This window comes from Mesoplodon bidens (genome assembly GCF_964165515.1).
Source record: "Mesoplodon bidens genome assembly, chromosome: 14".
Classification (NCBI taxonomy): Eukaryota; Metazoa; Chordata; class Mammalia; order Artiodactyla; family Ziphiidae; genus Mesoplodon; species Mesoplodon bidens.
In genome coordinates, this window is record NC_138170.1 from 8,987,612 (window position 1) to 9,004,209 (window position 16,598).

The 16,598-nt window shown below is 40.2% G+C and overlaps 1 protein-coding gene across 1 annotated transcript in view; it reads left to right on the forward strand.

The window, feature by feature from the left end:
• Positions 1-16,598, forward strand: part of DNAH6 (dynein axonemal heavy chain 6) — a 274,144-nt gene that overhangs the window by 112,261 nt on the left and 145,285 nt on the right. Inside the window, exons 25-32 of the mRNA XM_081255033.1 lie at positions 776-940; positions 1,025-1,138; positions 2,503-2,628; positions 2,714-2,869; positions 3,156-3,317; positions 10,671-10,808; positions 13,627-13,794; positions 15,757-15,905. Of these exons, the coding sequence (XP_081111159.1) occupies positions 776-940; positions 1,025-1,138; positions 2,503-2,628; positions 2,714-2,869; positions 3,156-3,317; positions 10,671-10,808; positions 13,627-13,794; positions 15,757-15,905 (1,178 nt within the window). The remainder of the gene's footprint in view (positions 1-775; positions 941-1,024; positions 1,139-2,502; positions 2,629-2,713; positions 2,870-3,155; positions 3,318-10,670; positions 10,809-13,626; positions 13,795-15,756; positions 15,906-16,598) is intronic.

The following is a 16,598-nucleotide window of genomic DNA, read 5'->3' on the forward strand; positions in this document are numbered from 1 at the left end:
GGAGAGGGGCAAGATAGGGGTAGGGGATTAAGAGTTACAAACTACTATGTATAAAATAAATAAGCAGCAAGGATATATTGTACAGCACAGGGAAATACAGCCATTATTTGTAACAACTTTAAATGGAGTATAATCTATAAAAATATTGAATCATTATGTTGTACATGTGAAACTAATATAATATTATAAATCAACTATACCTCAATAAAGAAAAATTTTTTATTTGTCCTAAATTGATCCTCTTGCAAAAGAATTTGTTCATCACTAGTGCAAAAGAGAAAGGGGAAGACCTAGGCTAGGATCGAGGGAAAACATGACATTTAAAGGGAAGGTAGAAGAAGAACAGATGCAGGAGCCCAGACAACCAGGGCAGTCAGGTCATTGGTAGTCCAAGAAATAAATATGACAAGGGCTGTAAAGCGTCGATTGGACTGGATGATTGGGAGAGCACTGGTTACCTTAATGACCTGAACAGATTTAGAGGAGTGGTTGGGGCCAGAAATCAGATGACAGGAAGTAAGGAAAAAAAGTGGAAGAATTCATTTAGTGCACATAAACTCCTCTTTCCGGGAATTGGCTCCAAAGGGAAGCAGTGAAATAAAGCACCAAGTGGGGGGTGGGGGGAGAGGGGTGGTGTAAAGAGAGGTGTAGAGTGGGTATCAGTAGAAGTGTCAGTGTTCGTGTTCAGGCTTCCATGTTTACCTAGCTCAGGGTTCCGTTACAAAGTACACAGGATGTACAGTCTACATGTTATCACAGTCTGATTATCTTCCAGGTGAGCCTGGGGAAAGGCCTCAAGGCCCGAGGCAACGTGGAGGAGTGGCTGGGCAAAGTGGAAGAAGCCATGTTCATGTCTCTGCGTCGCCTGTGCAAAGCTGCCATCGCTGACTATCTGGGGAAACCAAGGACAGTATGGGTGATCGCCGGCCACCCTTCTCAAGTAACTTACACTCCTTAAATCTCCACCTCTGGATCCTGTTTGAGTGAGATGCATCACACACTGAAGAAACGTATTTCCATGCAGGTGATCCTGACCATTTCTCAAATCATGTGGTGCCGCGATTTGACGGAGTGTTTGGAAAGAGAAGACGGTAATCATTTAGAGGCCCTGGAAGCTTTTGAAAAAGTAAACTTTGAGGTGAGATTACATCAGGGTGACATCGAACATAGCGCTTTCCCCGATGGTCCCAGTGGCTTTTATTGACGTGGTTAATGTAAATTCACTACTTCAGAAATTGTAAGCCTCTGACGTGACATCCAAAGCTTTGGGCTTCTCACTAAAACTATTTCTGTTCAAGTTTTCTCAGCGACACTACCCTGATGTTTGTGTAGTATGTATATGAATATTAAAAATAGAAGGAAAGTGTAACTCAAGAGGAAAATGTCAGGATTATAATGGTTTGCCACCTTTAAGAAGAAATGTTATCCTGGGTCCTTATATCTCTCCTAGAAGTGGATTCAATCCCAGAAAACCACAGGATTTGTGCCATTTCTATTCTTAGGCCCAACATGTGCTTTTCTACTGTTTTATAGAAGCCTCAGGCAACTATCAATAAAGCAATAAATAACTGAATGAATTAAATACCATTCTACACAAATTTTTGAGCTATTGTTGGGAAATGCAACTTTACAGCCAGGTCACATCTTTAACTCCAAATTCAATTCTACTTCCAAGCAATGTTGCATTTTTAAAGACTCACCCTTAAAACAGAAAAAGGAGGAAACAACTTTCTTGAAATAGGAAAAAACTCTCTCATGAAGGTCCTCGATAGAATTTCAACTCAAAGAGCCCCAGAGAAAAGACTCGCTAAGGAAAGTCCCATTGACCTCTTTGTAGAGGTGGCCCCTGATCCGGGTCAGCCTGAGTGAAAAATCAGCACAACAGTTCAAGGCTTTCAGAGGCACCGCCCTTCTCTGGAAAAGATTTATCCATTTATGTGAAAATCAGGAACTCAGTCTATCAAAAAATGCTTTCGTTTAATCAATCATTGGCTTGGTTTAAATGCTTAGGATTTCTGACTATTTCCCCCTCCCTCACCAAAAGAAAAACCTATCCCTGAAAATGAAGAGTACTACCTAAATCACATTTGATTTTTAGGGAGAACCGTCTTCTCTAGAGACATCATCATATGGTGGTTAAGAGCAGGGGGCTTTCCTTGAGGCAAATGTCTACTCAAGTGTAATTTTTGCTACTTTATAACTATGTCAATTTCCTTACCCTCTGTGACCCTCAGTTTCCTTTAATGTGAAACTGGGGTAAAGATAGTATTGTACTTCACAGAAGCCTTATAGGAATTAAATAAGTTAAACTGTTGTCCTGGGTCACAGAATTACAGATTCTTACTAAATTTGGAATAGACATTTGTCAAAACTATCTAATTTTATAGTTATCTAGTTTTATAGATAGTTTCAAAAAATGCCTATTCCAAATTTAATAGTAAAAAGATATACATGTAAGCTGATTTTTGAAAATTATATATCACTTTTTTTTTTAATTTTTAGAGATTAAATGCCCTGGCTTCAATAGTCCGAGGCACTCTTCCTAAATTACACAGAAACATCATAACTGCCTTAATTACTATTGATGTACATGCAAGAGACATAGTCACCGAACTTGTTCAAGCCAAGGTAACTCTTTCACTTAAATAAAATCATATATTTCTTTCTGAAATTAATGCATCTAATATGTGTATCATTGTCATCACATATGTAGGTAGAGGGAGTTGAATCCTTTGACTGGCAGAGACAACTGCGCTATTATTGGGATATAGACCTGGACAATTGTGTGGCAAGGATGGCACTCTCTCAGTATACTTATGGCTATGAGTATTTGGGTGCATGCCCAAGATTAGTTATTACTCCTCTCACGGTAAGTTACTGATCATTTAGGTTCATCACTGCTTTTTCCCCACTAAAATAGTTCTGAAAAGTTTCCTTCTACCATTAACCCTTGAAAGGACTTGCCATGAATACATCTTTTTAAAGCAGAGATTTGCGCTTTTTGATCATGTGCCTGGATTTTTTAGTATACTTCAATTGCTATAGAACCTTTCATAAAAAAAATAATGATCCTCCTGCTATAGAAAGGAAAGGACTTAAGAATTTGTGGCCATAGTCAGTTCCCTTCAATAATGACAATTTATCAATTTCTTCAGGATCGCTGCTACCTTTGCCTCATGGGGGCTTTGCAGCTCGACCTGGGAGGCGCACCAGCTGGTCCTGCTGGCACGGGGAAAACTGAGACTACCAAAGACCTGGCTAAAGCTCTCGCCATCCAGTGTGTGGTCTTTAACTGCTCCGATGGTTTGGACTACAAGGTACGGTCCTGGCATCTGAACACTAACATTAAGTGTTTTATGTGGCTTTCTCTATTTGCAACATGACATAACAAAGAAGGAGAGAAAGGGATGATGGCAAGCTAGGGAAAACTAGTGGGGCAAGGAATGATTAAAGTGGAATAAATAGAGCAAGAGAGGAGAGTCAACACGAGGCGATCCAAGTGGGCCAGGTAGGAATCAAAGCCAGGGGAGAATTGGTCAAATGGTGGTAAGATTACAGACCTGTTCATGTCAGTAGGTAGAAAGAGGGGAGATGAGATACAAGACAGAATAGCAGGGAAATCTAGAAACAAGGAATGAGCTTACAGGAAGAGATGAGTTACGTATTGAAATGTGTGGTGTTACACATCCAGAGTTACGTATTGAAAATGAAACATGTAGGAGGTGAGAATTCACGGTAAGATTTTTCATTGAGTAGTTCTCAGAATTTTTCACTCTTAAAAATTATTGAGGGTTTCCCTGGTGGCGCAGTAGTTGAGAGTCCGTCTGCCGATGCAGGTGCCACGGGTTCGTGCCCCGGTCCGGGAAGATCCCACATGCCACGGAGTGGCTGGACCCGTGAGCCATGGCCGCTGAACCTGTGCGTCCGGAGCCTGTGCTCCGCAACGGGAGAGGCCACAACAGTGAGAGGCCCGTGTACCGCAAAAAAAAAAAAAAAAAAAAAAAATTATTGAGACCTGGGACTTCCCTGGCAATCCAGTGCTTAAGACTTCTCCTTCCAATGCAGCGGGTGTGGGTTTGATCCCGGGTCGGGGAGCTAAGATCCCGCATGCCTCATGGCCAAAAAAACAAAACATAAAACAGAAGCAATATTGTAACAAATTCAATAAAGACTTTAAAAAATGGCCCACATCAAAAAAAAATCTTAAAAAAAAATTATTGAGACTTCCAAAAAGTTTTTGTTTATATGTATGGATTACATCTATTGATATACACCATGTTAGAAATTAAAATTGCATTTAAAATATTTTGGGGGGAGACTTCCCTGGTGGCACAGTGGTTAAGAATCCGCCTGCCAGTGCAGGGGACACAGGTTCGAGCCCTGGTCTAGGAAGATCCCACATGCCGTGGAGCAACTAAGCCCGTGCGCCACAACTACTAAGCCTGTGCTCTAGAGCCCACAAGCCACTACTGCTGAGCCCGCACTCCACAACTGCTGAAGCCCTTGCATCCGGAGCCTGTGCTCCACCACAAGAGAAGCCACCGCAATGAGAAGCCCACGCGCTGCAACAAAGAGGAGCCCCTGCTTGCCACAACTAGAGAAACCCTGAGCACAGCAAAGAAGACCTAACGCAGTCAAAAATAAATAAATATTAAATAAATAGCCTTTTTTTAATAAAGTAAAATAAAATATTTATTTGTTTTATATTAACCATAATAAATTCATTACATGTTAGCATAAACACACTTTTTAAGAAAAATAACTATTTTCCCAAACAACTATAAATAGTATAATCTATAAAAATATTGAATCACTATGCTGTATACCTAAAAGTAATGTAATATTGTAAATCAACAGTACCTCAATAAAAAAAGTTGATGAGGATAATTCTTTATAGAAGAATCACAGCTAATACATGCAGAGGAATAACATTAGAAATTACTATTTTGCAAACTCTAAAAAATTAATAGATCTGGTAATGATCATCTTTGCTAAAACCACATTAAAAGATTAATTGGAAGGTTTGTAATGGATGGATCAGGCTAATTATCCATTGGTCAATTAAACCTCACTGAATTTGAGACAACCAGGAAACATGTATATTCTGCTTTGGTACACAATCTGAATTATTCCTGTTCAGAAATTTTTAAACCTCAAACTAATGAATTTAATTAAGTGTCTAGATTTAAATACAGTTTTCAAGAAGTATATAAGGTAGAGAAACATGTTAACACCACAAGAATTCAATCAGCCAAATATGGAATGCAAGAAATTCCAAAGGGAAAATAACCTATAGATCTTTAAAAAATAAATTGCATAAAAGGGGGAGGATGCAGAGAACTGTTATAAATTTAAAGAGATTAAAAGACACATTAACCATAAAATAGATAGCTAGTGGGAAGCAGCAGCATAGCACAGGGAGAACAGCTCGGTGCTTTGCGACCACCTAGAGGGGTGGGATAGGGAGGGTGTGAGGGAGACGTAAGAGGGAGGAGATATGTGGATATATGTATACGTATAGCTGATTCACTTTGTTATACAGCAGAAACTAACACAACATTGTAAAGCAATTATACTCCAATAAAGATGATTTTAAAAAGACACATTAACCAAATGCAGTGTTTGGACCTTGTTTGCATCCTTATCCAACTGTAAAAGGATCATTTTAGGACCATTGTGGAAAATTGAACATGAACTGGTATTAGATGACATCAAGGAATTACTTGGGTTTTGGTAAAACCGATTACTTGATTTTTGTTTGAATGTGTTAATGGTATTGGTTTGGTTTTTTTGTTTTGTTTTGTTTTTAGGTTCTTACACATTACAGGATCTGTGTTGAAATACTAATGATGTCTGGAGCTTGTTTTAAAATACTCCAACAACAGCATAAAGTGTTGGAAGTATTTTAAAAAGAGCAGAATGTTGATGATTGTTAAACTGAGCACCTTCTTTTACCTCTTGTGTATGTTTGAAATACTCTGATACAAAAAGTTCTTTTAAAGTATAAAGCATCAAAATTAAAATGGCAGAAATAACTCCAAAAATTCTTTTTTAATGGTCAAACAATTGCTACACAATTAGTGTCTTTCAAAAAGTGGGGGGGGGGGTGCAGAAGTTAGCCCCTGACCGCTATCAGCTGAGTGCTGGCCTGGTTCAAACAGACTCAGTGCTTCTCCAGTTGAACTCAAACAGCTTCATAGACCACCAACATCAGACTTGGTCACTTTGTGCCCATGATGCCGTGAAACAAAAACCACACCATAATCAAATCTGAGAACAGACACAAACAAGAACTCTGTCCAAACCACAAAAATGACCAAATATCCTCCTCTCTCCACTAACTGGAGTAACTGCTACATCTTTACTGACACCTTGAGCCATGCTGCCCTATAGACTCCTAGATAGATGTTATTATGATACCCATCAGAGAATCGCCTCAGCTTTCTGCCAACAAAAATTTAGAGTGACGTGGTGTCCTCTAAAAAGGCATGTTCAAGTCTTAATGACTGATAACCTGTAAATCTGACCTGATTTGGAAGTAGGGTCTCTGCAGATATAACCAAGCTAAACTGAGGTCTTACTGGACCTGGATGACCCCTAATCCAATAATTAGTGGATTTGTAAGAAGAGGAAAATTCGGTTATAGACACACAGAGAGGAGAAGGCCATGTGAATATACACAGGAGGTGAGCCAAGGAACACTAAGCATTGGCTGCAAACATGAAAAGCTATGAAGAGATGAGGAAGAATACTCCCCTAGGACTTTCAGAGTGAGTATGGCTTGGCCAGCACCTTGATTTTAGACTTATAGACTCCAGAACTATGCAAGAAAAAATATCTGTTGTTTTAAGCCACCCAGTTTACAGTCATTTGTTATAATCGCCCTTCAAAACTAATACATACAGCAATACCCTGCTTCGTTGAACCTTCCTCAAACTTTCCTATAAGAAGTCCTTTTAATGTTCTTTTTCTGAGACATCTCATGGTTTCCCATTGTCTGTGGTCTCCCTTATTGCAATAAGCAATAAACCCAATTTTTTTACCATGGATGAGTTCCAGTGATCTTTTTTTTTTTTAACATCTTTATTGGAGTATAATTGCTTTACAATGGTGTGTTAGTTTCTGCTTTATAAGAAAGTGAATCAGTTATACATATATATATGTTCCCATATCTCTTCCCTCTTGCATCTCCCTCCCTCCCGCCCTCCCTATCCCACCCCTCTATGTGGTCCCAAACCACCTAGCTCATCTCCCTGTGCTACACGGCTGCTTCCCACTAGCTATCTATTTTACGTTTGGTAGTGTATATATGTCTATGCCACTCTCTCACCTCGTCACAGCCTACCCCTCCCCCTCCCCATATCCTCAAGTCCATGCTCTAGTAGATCTGTGTCTTTATTCCCGTCTTACCCCTAGGTTCTTCATGACTTTTTTTTTCTTAGATTCCATATATATGTGTTAGCATACGGTATTTGTTTTTCTCTTTCTGACTTACTTCGCTCTGTATGACAGACTCTAGGTCCACCCACCTCACCACAAATAACTCAATTTTGTTTCTTTATATGGCTGAGTAATATTCCATTGTATATATGTGCCACATCTTCTTTATCCATTCATCTGTTGATGGACATTTAGGTTGATTCCATGTCCTGGCTATTGTAAATAGAGCTGCAGTGAACATTTTTGTACATGACTCTTTTTTTGAATTAAAGCTATGGGCATTGACTGCAGGCATGTTATAGGGAGATAAATTTTAGCAAAGAGCCCATATTGAAGATAAAGATCTGGAATTTTTTAAATTGCAATGTAATTGACATATTATATTAGTTTTATGTGTACAACATAATGATTTGTTATATATATATATTCCAAAATGATTACAGTAAGTTTAGTTAACATCCATCACCACCAATATGTTTTGTATATCTTTGGGTTCATGTTTTTTTTAGATTCCACATAGTAGTGATATCATACAGTATTTGTCTTTATTTGTCTGACTTATTTCACCTAGCATAATACCCTCGAGGTCCATCCATTACATATTGTCACAAATGTGATATATATATCACAGCACATTTTCTTTATCCATTCATCCATTGTTGGAAACTTAGGTTACTTCCATGTCTTGGTTATGGTAAATAATGCTTCAATGAACATGGGGGTGCAGATATATTTTTGAGTTAGTGATTTCCATTTTCTTTGGATAAATACCCAGAAGTAGAATTGCTGGATAATATGGCAGTTGTGTTTTTAATTTTCTGAAGAATCTTCATAATGTTTTCCATAGTGGCTGCACCAATTTACATTCCCACCAACAGTGCACAGGGGTTCCCTTTTCTTCACATCCTCACCACACTTGTCATTTCTTGTCTTTTTGATAATTGACATTCTAACAGGTCTAAGGTAATGTCTCATTGTGGTCTTGATTTGCATTTCTCCAATGATTAGTGACGTCGAGTATCTTTTGGGGTACCTGTTGACAATTTATTTATGTGTCTTCTTCAGAAAAGTGTCTTTGCCCATTTTGAAATTGGTTTGTTTGTTTGTTTTCCTATTGAGTTGTATGATGTCTTTATATATTTTAGATATTAACCCCTTATTAGATATATGATTTGCAAATATGTTCTTCTATTCCTTAGGTTGCTTTTTCACTTTGTTGATGGCTTCCTTTGATGTACAGAAGACTTTCAGTTTGATATAGTCCCATTTGACCTGGAATTTTCTTCTTTTAAAACTTCTGTCCTATTAATATCCCTTGAGAAGTCTTCCTGTACCCACCACCACCCGGGGAATGAAACCATTGCTCTACAATATGAAGGAGTTCCTCAGCTTTGTCATCCATAAGACCAGCTTCATCTTTAGTCTTATCCATTCTGTTGTTTAGTCCATCTATTTCATTTTTGTAATCTTGACTATAATATAATTAATTTCCAGGGATTATTTCTTATCTCTCACTAATTCTTTCTTAGAGCATCTTGTTTCATGATAGGAATGTAATTTCCTCTAAAATCTCTCTGAGGGTTCCATTTGAACTTTTAAATCTTTTCTTTTGTTCTCCAAATTACCTCCATTTTCTTCAGGGTTGCTCATTTAGTTTATTCTTCTTCTCTCTTCCTTGATGGTGATGTTTCTCAAATGTGTGTCGACTTTTACTACTTAGTTCTTAAGTGAGGACTGAGTTGATTCGTGAGAACAAATTGTTTCCTCAAAAGGCCCCTGCCTTAAATGAAAAAGTTCCCATGATCTCTGTGGGAGTGTAGGATATTTGCTTAGCAGTCTTCCCCATACAGTGTGTGGGCTTGGGCAGCCAGGAAGCCAGAAACATTTTATAAATGCCAAAATAATAAGGATTTTTCTTCTAGTAGTGAAGTTAAGTGGGTTTCACTCTTGGATGAAGCTGTCTATCCTTTTGACTCTCAGTTGAGTAAAGTGGAGGTCCGAAATCATCTATCTTTTTTTATCTCTGCTTTCCTTATCTCCCAAGCCTAATGTCTTCTTCCAATATCTCCTTATATCTCCCAAAGAAAGACCTCCCCCTTTCTCTACAAGGCAGTCCTTGGGTTTTAGGCTGGAGGGAGAGTGTCAGCACTGCCAGCCTTAAGAGCCCTGTTTACTCTACTTGGAATAAGGAGAGGGAAGGACAGAGAAGGGAAGGACCCACAAACCTGATCTTTCCAAGTACTCACCTTTGACTAATTCCCAAGGATCACCCTGCGACCTGTGTCTGCTTTTCTTGCATGTATTGCTGTTGGGTTTGGAGTTTCTTGGAGAACCCCCTGAATGGCAGTTCTTCCTTCCCTCTGTCTTGGGCCTGCATTTGCCCTTCTCAGCTGAGTAATCTGTATCTATGTACTTTCCATCTTCCAAGATTTTTTTTTCAAAACTTCCTTCCTGCTGCTGGTTTCCCTTCCCATTATACTTTTATCAAGCAGGTACAGGTATAAGTGTAGATACAGAAATAGAGAGAGTTCTACCTTTCTGTCATTCATGGGCATTTAGGAGGAAGGGATGGTAGCAGTATATGCTCAGTTGACCATCTTGAAACAAACAAACAAAAAAACATTAGCTCTATTTTTAAAGAGATGGTATAATGCAATATTTTTAAAAATGCTTCACCCAAAATTCAAGTCTCTAAAGGAACTTTCCTGTGTAGATAGCCACAAGTACATATTCATTCTCCTCCACCATTAAGATTCTGCTGTAGAAGAAATTAACAACCATTACATTACCCTGTGCAGCTGTGCTTCTGCTCAGTGGTTCCTGTTTTTTGTCTGCCATGTGTAGTACCTGGTAAAGATGATGAAAGGTTCTACCAGTAAAGTTTTTCAAGGTTTTCTTAAGTCATTAAGTGTGTCTAGTCTAGGTGTTAGTTTCTTTGGGAACCTGTGAAGTATTTACATAAGTGAACAGAGGTTATGAAAAAGTAGGAAAATTGGTCAGATTGCCATTTTATTTAAAAATAAAAATTAGCTTCCAATCATTTATAGAGAAGACAAAAAGATATTTCCTCTTAGAGAAAGGTGTTAACTTCTGACATAAGACCAGGATTCACATAAAACCATTGCTGATTTCCAGATACCACCTATTTTCCTTTTACTATTTCAGCTCAAAATTTAACTTTTGAAAAAGTTCAACTCTACAATATATAGTTGAATGTATTTTGATTTCAGATGATGGGGCGCTTTTTCAGTGGTCTGGCACAGTCAGGGGCCTGGTGCTGCTTTGATGAATTTAATCGAATTGACATAGAAGTTTTGTCAGTCATCGCACAGCAGCTCATTACCATCAGGAATGCCAAAGCTGCAAAGGTAAGGCGCTGGTCAGTTGTCTGTGGAGATCGCGTTTCTTAAGTTCATAATGAATTTACAGCATGTTGCATCTTAGGAAGGACAGTGCTAACTTTAGCCTATGTATTCCAAGTTTCCAGTGTCATTGGTGAGTATTACAGCAACAGGACTTAGTTGGATGAATTAATTGCTCATCCAGGCAACACAGAGAAACAACTGTATGGCAGACATTGTGCTGGGACCTGAGGATACAGGTGAGACTCAGTCCCTGCCCTCGTGGAACCTTGTTCTTCCCACCCTCAACACACATGCACATGCACGTGCACGCACACACACACACACACACTCTTGTACTCCCTGTCCCTTTCTCCTCCACCTCCTCTTTTCCTCCTCACCGTTCTTATTCTTGCCTTTGACATACACTTCTCTGCTAGGTTTCTCTAATGCTGCCTCATCTAGGCTCTACTGCCTTCCTCATGGCCCCTAGTCTCAGTCTATTGCTGGTAGAAAAATGAGAGAGGAGTCCTGAAAAACCCAGGGGGACCTTGACTCTCCAGAACTCACTAGACTGGAAAAGCCAAGGAGTGTAGGGCCAGATGACGATATTAAAATGGCCTCACTATTTAAAATCTGATTTAGCCCATATGAGCATGTTCCTGGAGAAGGGTTTTGTACTGGGAGGGTGATGGCAGTGAAGGATGGGACCAAGTCCCCTACCGCTCTGTGTTGACCTTGTGAGATTATGTCATGAAGTCACCAATGGACAGATTGATATTCAGCCAGTACAAACCAGAACAACCTTGCCAGTTGTTTAATATTTAAATAGTCACTGCCTCGAGCCCCTGGAAGGTCCCCACCATTACCTTGGTCCCTACCTGAAAAGTCTCAGACCTCCTCAGGATCCAGCCACAAGGGTTCATCCTGACTTAACCAAGGGGGCCTCTGGACCCAGCTCCAGCTCTAGGGACAAGAGCCATTCTCATCAGAAAGTGCCCTGCTAAAGAGCTGTTAAATATTTTATTGCCTCTGCAGAAAAGCATATTATAGAACAAGTAAAAAGGAAGCAGAAATTGGACTTTTACCAGCTACTAAATTGTACACGTCTTTGTACTTTACACTTATTTCATCTTCACACCAAACCAATGTGAAGTAGATGGCGTTTTCCCAAGCTACAGGTCAAAAAGATTCAGAGAAATTAAAACATTTCTGGGAACAACATAGAACCAAGACACACGTCTAAATCTGTGTGACCGTGAGGTCCACGTTCCTCCAACTACACACCCTCTGGGAGGCCCGCATTAAAATCAGGGACCACCAGATATAACATAATGTCAGTTGTTATCACCATCCTGAGAGCTGATCATGCTTAGCAAAGCCTCGGGAGCAAGGGAGAAGGAACCAGAGAGAACGCAGGCAGCCTTGAAGCATTGCCAACTGGAGGGCAACCATGTGAGGTGAAAGGAAGGTAGGAGGACATCTGAGACTAACCAAATCTCACCCTTGACTTTGCCAGTGGTCAGGTGAGATAGCTGGAGTAGAATATGCCCCCTAGAATACTAAAGCACAGCAATTTACAGGTTTGAATAACACAAAAGCCATTTAACAGCAGCAGGACTGGGGGCTCCAGTTGTGGGGTCCAGCACTTTCTCCTCCAGGCTATGACACATCACCCTATCTCCATCATGGTCTTCCCCTGTATTCTTTGTGACTGAATATAATGCCTTCATCCAGTCACCCACCTAGAATCCTGGAATTCATCTTGAATTTTTCCCATTGCCATCAACCCCAGAATCTAAGCCATCACCAAGTCCATTCAATAGTATCTCCTAGATCTCTCTCATCTCCAATAAGAACTCCCTAATTCTGGCTCTCCTCATCTCCCCAGTAACACTTCCAACTGGTCACCCTGTCTGTAGTTTGTCTAACCTGTCCAATGCCAACTTTGGTCCTATCACTCTGCTCAAAACTCTCTGTTTCCGCCCATCCATGGAACAAAACCTAAATTTTTTAGCCGAGCATGCAAGATTTATGATGCTCAGGCCCCAACCTACTTACGCTTTCCTCCTAGAACTTCTCCCTTTAGCAAAGTGAATAGCTGGCCAGTCCCTGAACATGCAATGCTGTTTCTTATTCTTGCTCACTTTGACTGGAATGGCTGCCCTGTTCATCTATGGGAAATGTCCTCTTCATTCTCCAGGTCTCACATGGGCTTCCCTGCTCCTCCTATGACCTTTGCTCCCTGCAGGCTCTGCACACACCTCCACTATAGCATCGATTACACTGCATGGTCATGGTCCTAGGTCTAACTCTACAGAACAAGCCCAGGAGTTTCTCAAGGGCTCTGTATGCCCATTCCTAACCCATTGCCTACCTGGCACAGATGCTCAATGTGTGTTTGCTGTTGAATGAAAGTGAAGGGGTAATTCCAATGACTCTAACAGTGGGGCCTCAAACACTCAAGGACTAAGATCAGATTCGAATTTCTTAAGGACTCCAGAAAGTAGTGGTGGAGAAGGTTTAGTGGCCATTAAATCTAAGTTGAATTGAGGAGTCTCAGCGAAAGATGTTGAGGCCTAGAAGATTACAGGTCTGGGCCAGGAAGGCAGAGTCACCTGGGTCAAGGCAGGGGCAGGAAGGCAGAGGGCAGGAAGCACGTAGCCCGGAAGAGATTGGGAGTGGGTAGGACAGAATCAGGAAGGAAACATTCCCAACAGCAGGATTCAGTAGTCTTTGCTTGAATGCATGTTACACAAGTTTTGTACTCGAGTAGTAATTATGGGAAAGAATTTACAAATGTCGGGGGACGTGTTAACTTATATTTTCTCTTTCCCTTCAACAGCTCTCTAGATTCATATTTGAGGGGCGAGAAATAAAGTTGGTTATGACTTGTGCAGCCTTCATCACAATGAATCCTGGATATGCAGGCAGAACCGAGTTGCCAGATAATTTGAAAGCCCTGTTTAGACCCTTTGCAATGATGGTTCCAAATTATGCATTGATTGCAGAGGTGAGCTTCACATTATAAAGCAGCAAAAACTTAAGCTTGTTTTTTTTATTTAGTATTTGATTATTGTGGTAGAAAATTTCCCTTATGAATGCAGTCTAGCCAAGATTATACAGTACTGTTTCCCCTTAAGTGTGTAGATATGATCGTTACCACATAGAATGTTTTGTTCTCTGTGTGCATGTGTATGTGTGCATGTGTGTTTGTGTGTATGTGTGTAACTGCTATATCCCTAAAGCCCAGGATGGTATCTGGAATATAGTAAGCCCCCAAAACTGGAATGAATAAGTATAATTAACCAGTTCATTGGGGTTCATCAGTTTGTCTCTAGGAATTAAAATGTCTAGATTATTCTAAAAAGACTGTATTATTCTCACTTCTCTTGCTGCATTATTTTTTTTTATTAGAGTCAAGGGATGTTAAGTAAAGGCAATACTAATCACTAATGATGGAGGGCAGGGATTTGTTTCTAGTCTGTATCAACTTAGTCAAAAAATAGCAATCATTAATAAGCTAATTATTTATGATTGTATTTGTTCCTTCTGTATCTATCTAGGAATCTATCTATTTAAACTTTTTTTTTGTTTCTTCATACTAGTTAACACCCAGTGTATTAAATTTTATATGTATTTTTCTTGGCACTTTTTACCGAGGTATAATTTATATATAGTAAAGGGCACATATCATAAGGGTACAACAGAGTGAATCCTTACACATGTATTCACCTGTGTGATCACCAAGACCAATATATAGGATGTTTACAGGACTCTGGAAGGCCCCTCATGCTCGGTGCTGTATTTCACAGCAAGGGGTGCTACCCCTTTTCGACCGGAGCTTCTCAGAAAGCACATATTACTCCTGTGGCTAATAAATTCCTGACAACAGCTAATTTAAAATATTCCTCTACATGAATTAAAAGTAATTGCCTAAGAGTAGAATAGAGCATGCCAAATCCTATCATTAGAAAAAGTACAAATTTTATTAGTATAATGCCTACAGCATCTCATGAGTCCCCCAGTGTACTCTGTGGATAAGGTGGGGTCGTGGGCAGTTAAAGTAGGTGGCATCTTCACTCCAGACCCTTCTCTGGACAGGACAGCAAATGACTTGCTCATTGTCCAAAGCTGGTAGGAAGAAAACCAGGTTTGGAACTCAGTCCAACATTGTGTTCACATCTCACGTTTTATCCTATTGTTATATTACTCAGTAATTAATTGGAGAAATTTAAAAATCCAGTCTTCTGAGTGCTATTCCTATTGTTGTTACAGATTAAATGCATCAGGGTCTGTCATCAGTAAGTATTCTTAATCACCTGCAGTGCACAGAGTACTATGCTAATAGGTAGTGATAGAGGAATGAAAAAAACAGACACCAGTACGAAATCTCTGCATTATCTCAAATCAAAATTCCAAGGCCAACTGCAGTGATTTGAGTAGATTATGGATGGAAGGAAGTGTCCACACCCACCTCCACTATCATCACTGGTTTATTTAACCAAGGGTGCAGAAACTTGTCAGAGGCAAGGTGGCCTCCTAGGGCAGGGGAGAGGCTGCAGATCTTTGGGTAGCTTCCCTTGACTCCCAGGGAGCCTAAAGGGAGTGCATCACTGACACTGTCAGATGAGGGAAGCTCAAGTCTTGCTTCTATACTCAGGCCTCACAGCATCATCCCGCCTCCACGATGCGAACATTTTCACAGTGGGCTCTGCTGTTCCTCGAACCAAGACCACATCTTCATCTGTCGAAAGAAAGCAGAAGCAGTGCTCAGACATCCCCATACAATATCCCACCTTCCACCTTGTGGCACAGAACTTTTTCCCTCCAATCTCTACGTTTGTTAAAGGGTATAACAACTTGGAGAGATACAATATAATACCTAAAGTAGATTTTGAATACATTGGTATTATGCTAATATGTTGTTATCAATATAACATAATAGACACTGCATTATATTTTTCCATTCTAGGTAATTCTATATTCTGAAGGATTTGAATCCAGTAAAATATTAGCAAGAAAAATGACTCAGATGTATAAGCTTTGCAGTGAACAGCTCTCTCAGCAGGATCACTATGACTTCGGCATGAGAGCCGTGAAGTCTGTACTGGTCATGGCTGGGTAAGAAGCCAAAGTGGGCAAGAGTCAAGTTTCCAACCATGTCATCACTTGCATTTCATGAGTAATTCACAGATGGGACTTAAAGCAACATAGCAAGTGATTAATAAATGTTAGCTGCTGCTGTTGTCATCATGCTTACCTTGACACACCCCTGCCACAGTGAAATGGGGCATCTCTCTTCATCCCAAGGTTCTTCACTGTGAGAACCAACATAGCTGCTCCCAGACCAAACCTGAGTCTCCACTAGGCTTTGGGTAACTTTTGTTTCCCCTGAACTCGTCACATACAATGGGTTTCAGTGTACAAAAGGCTTTACCACCATGAGCTAGGAGGACGAGACTTAAAAAACGTAGTTTGTTATGCAGATACACTAATTAAGTCATACACATCACCTGACAAAGCATACTTCAGTTTCATCATTCCATCCGCAGTCCAAGCTTTTGTCCTAGATGCCCCCTCTCTCTTTACAGTTTGGTCCAAGGCTGAGCTTCTTTCTAGTTCCTAGTAGAGCAAGAGTCTTTTCTCTTCTCAGGCCCCAGCTTCTCTCTTTATAACCTCTTGACATGCCCACCTGTGGCATCCCCAGCTTGTCCAGAGTCTCTGAGGGAATCTGTCTTCTGTCTAGTCCTTCCTCTCAGGCCGTGACTCGCTGGCTCAAGCTCCGCCCACACAGGACCCCTTCTGCCTGGCTCC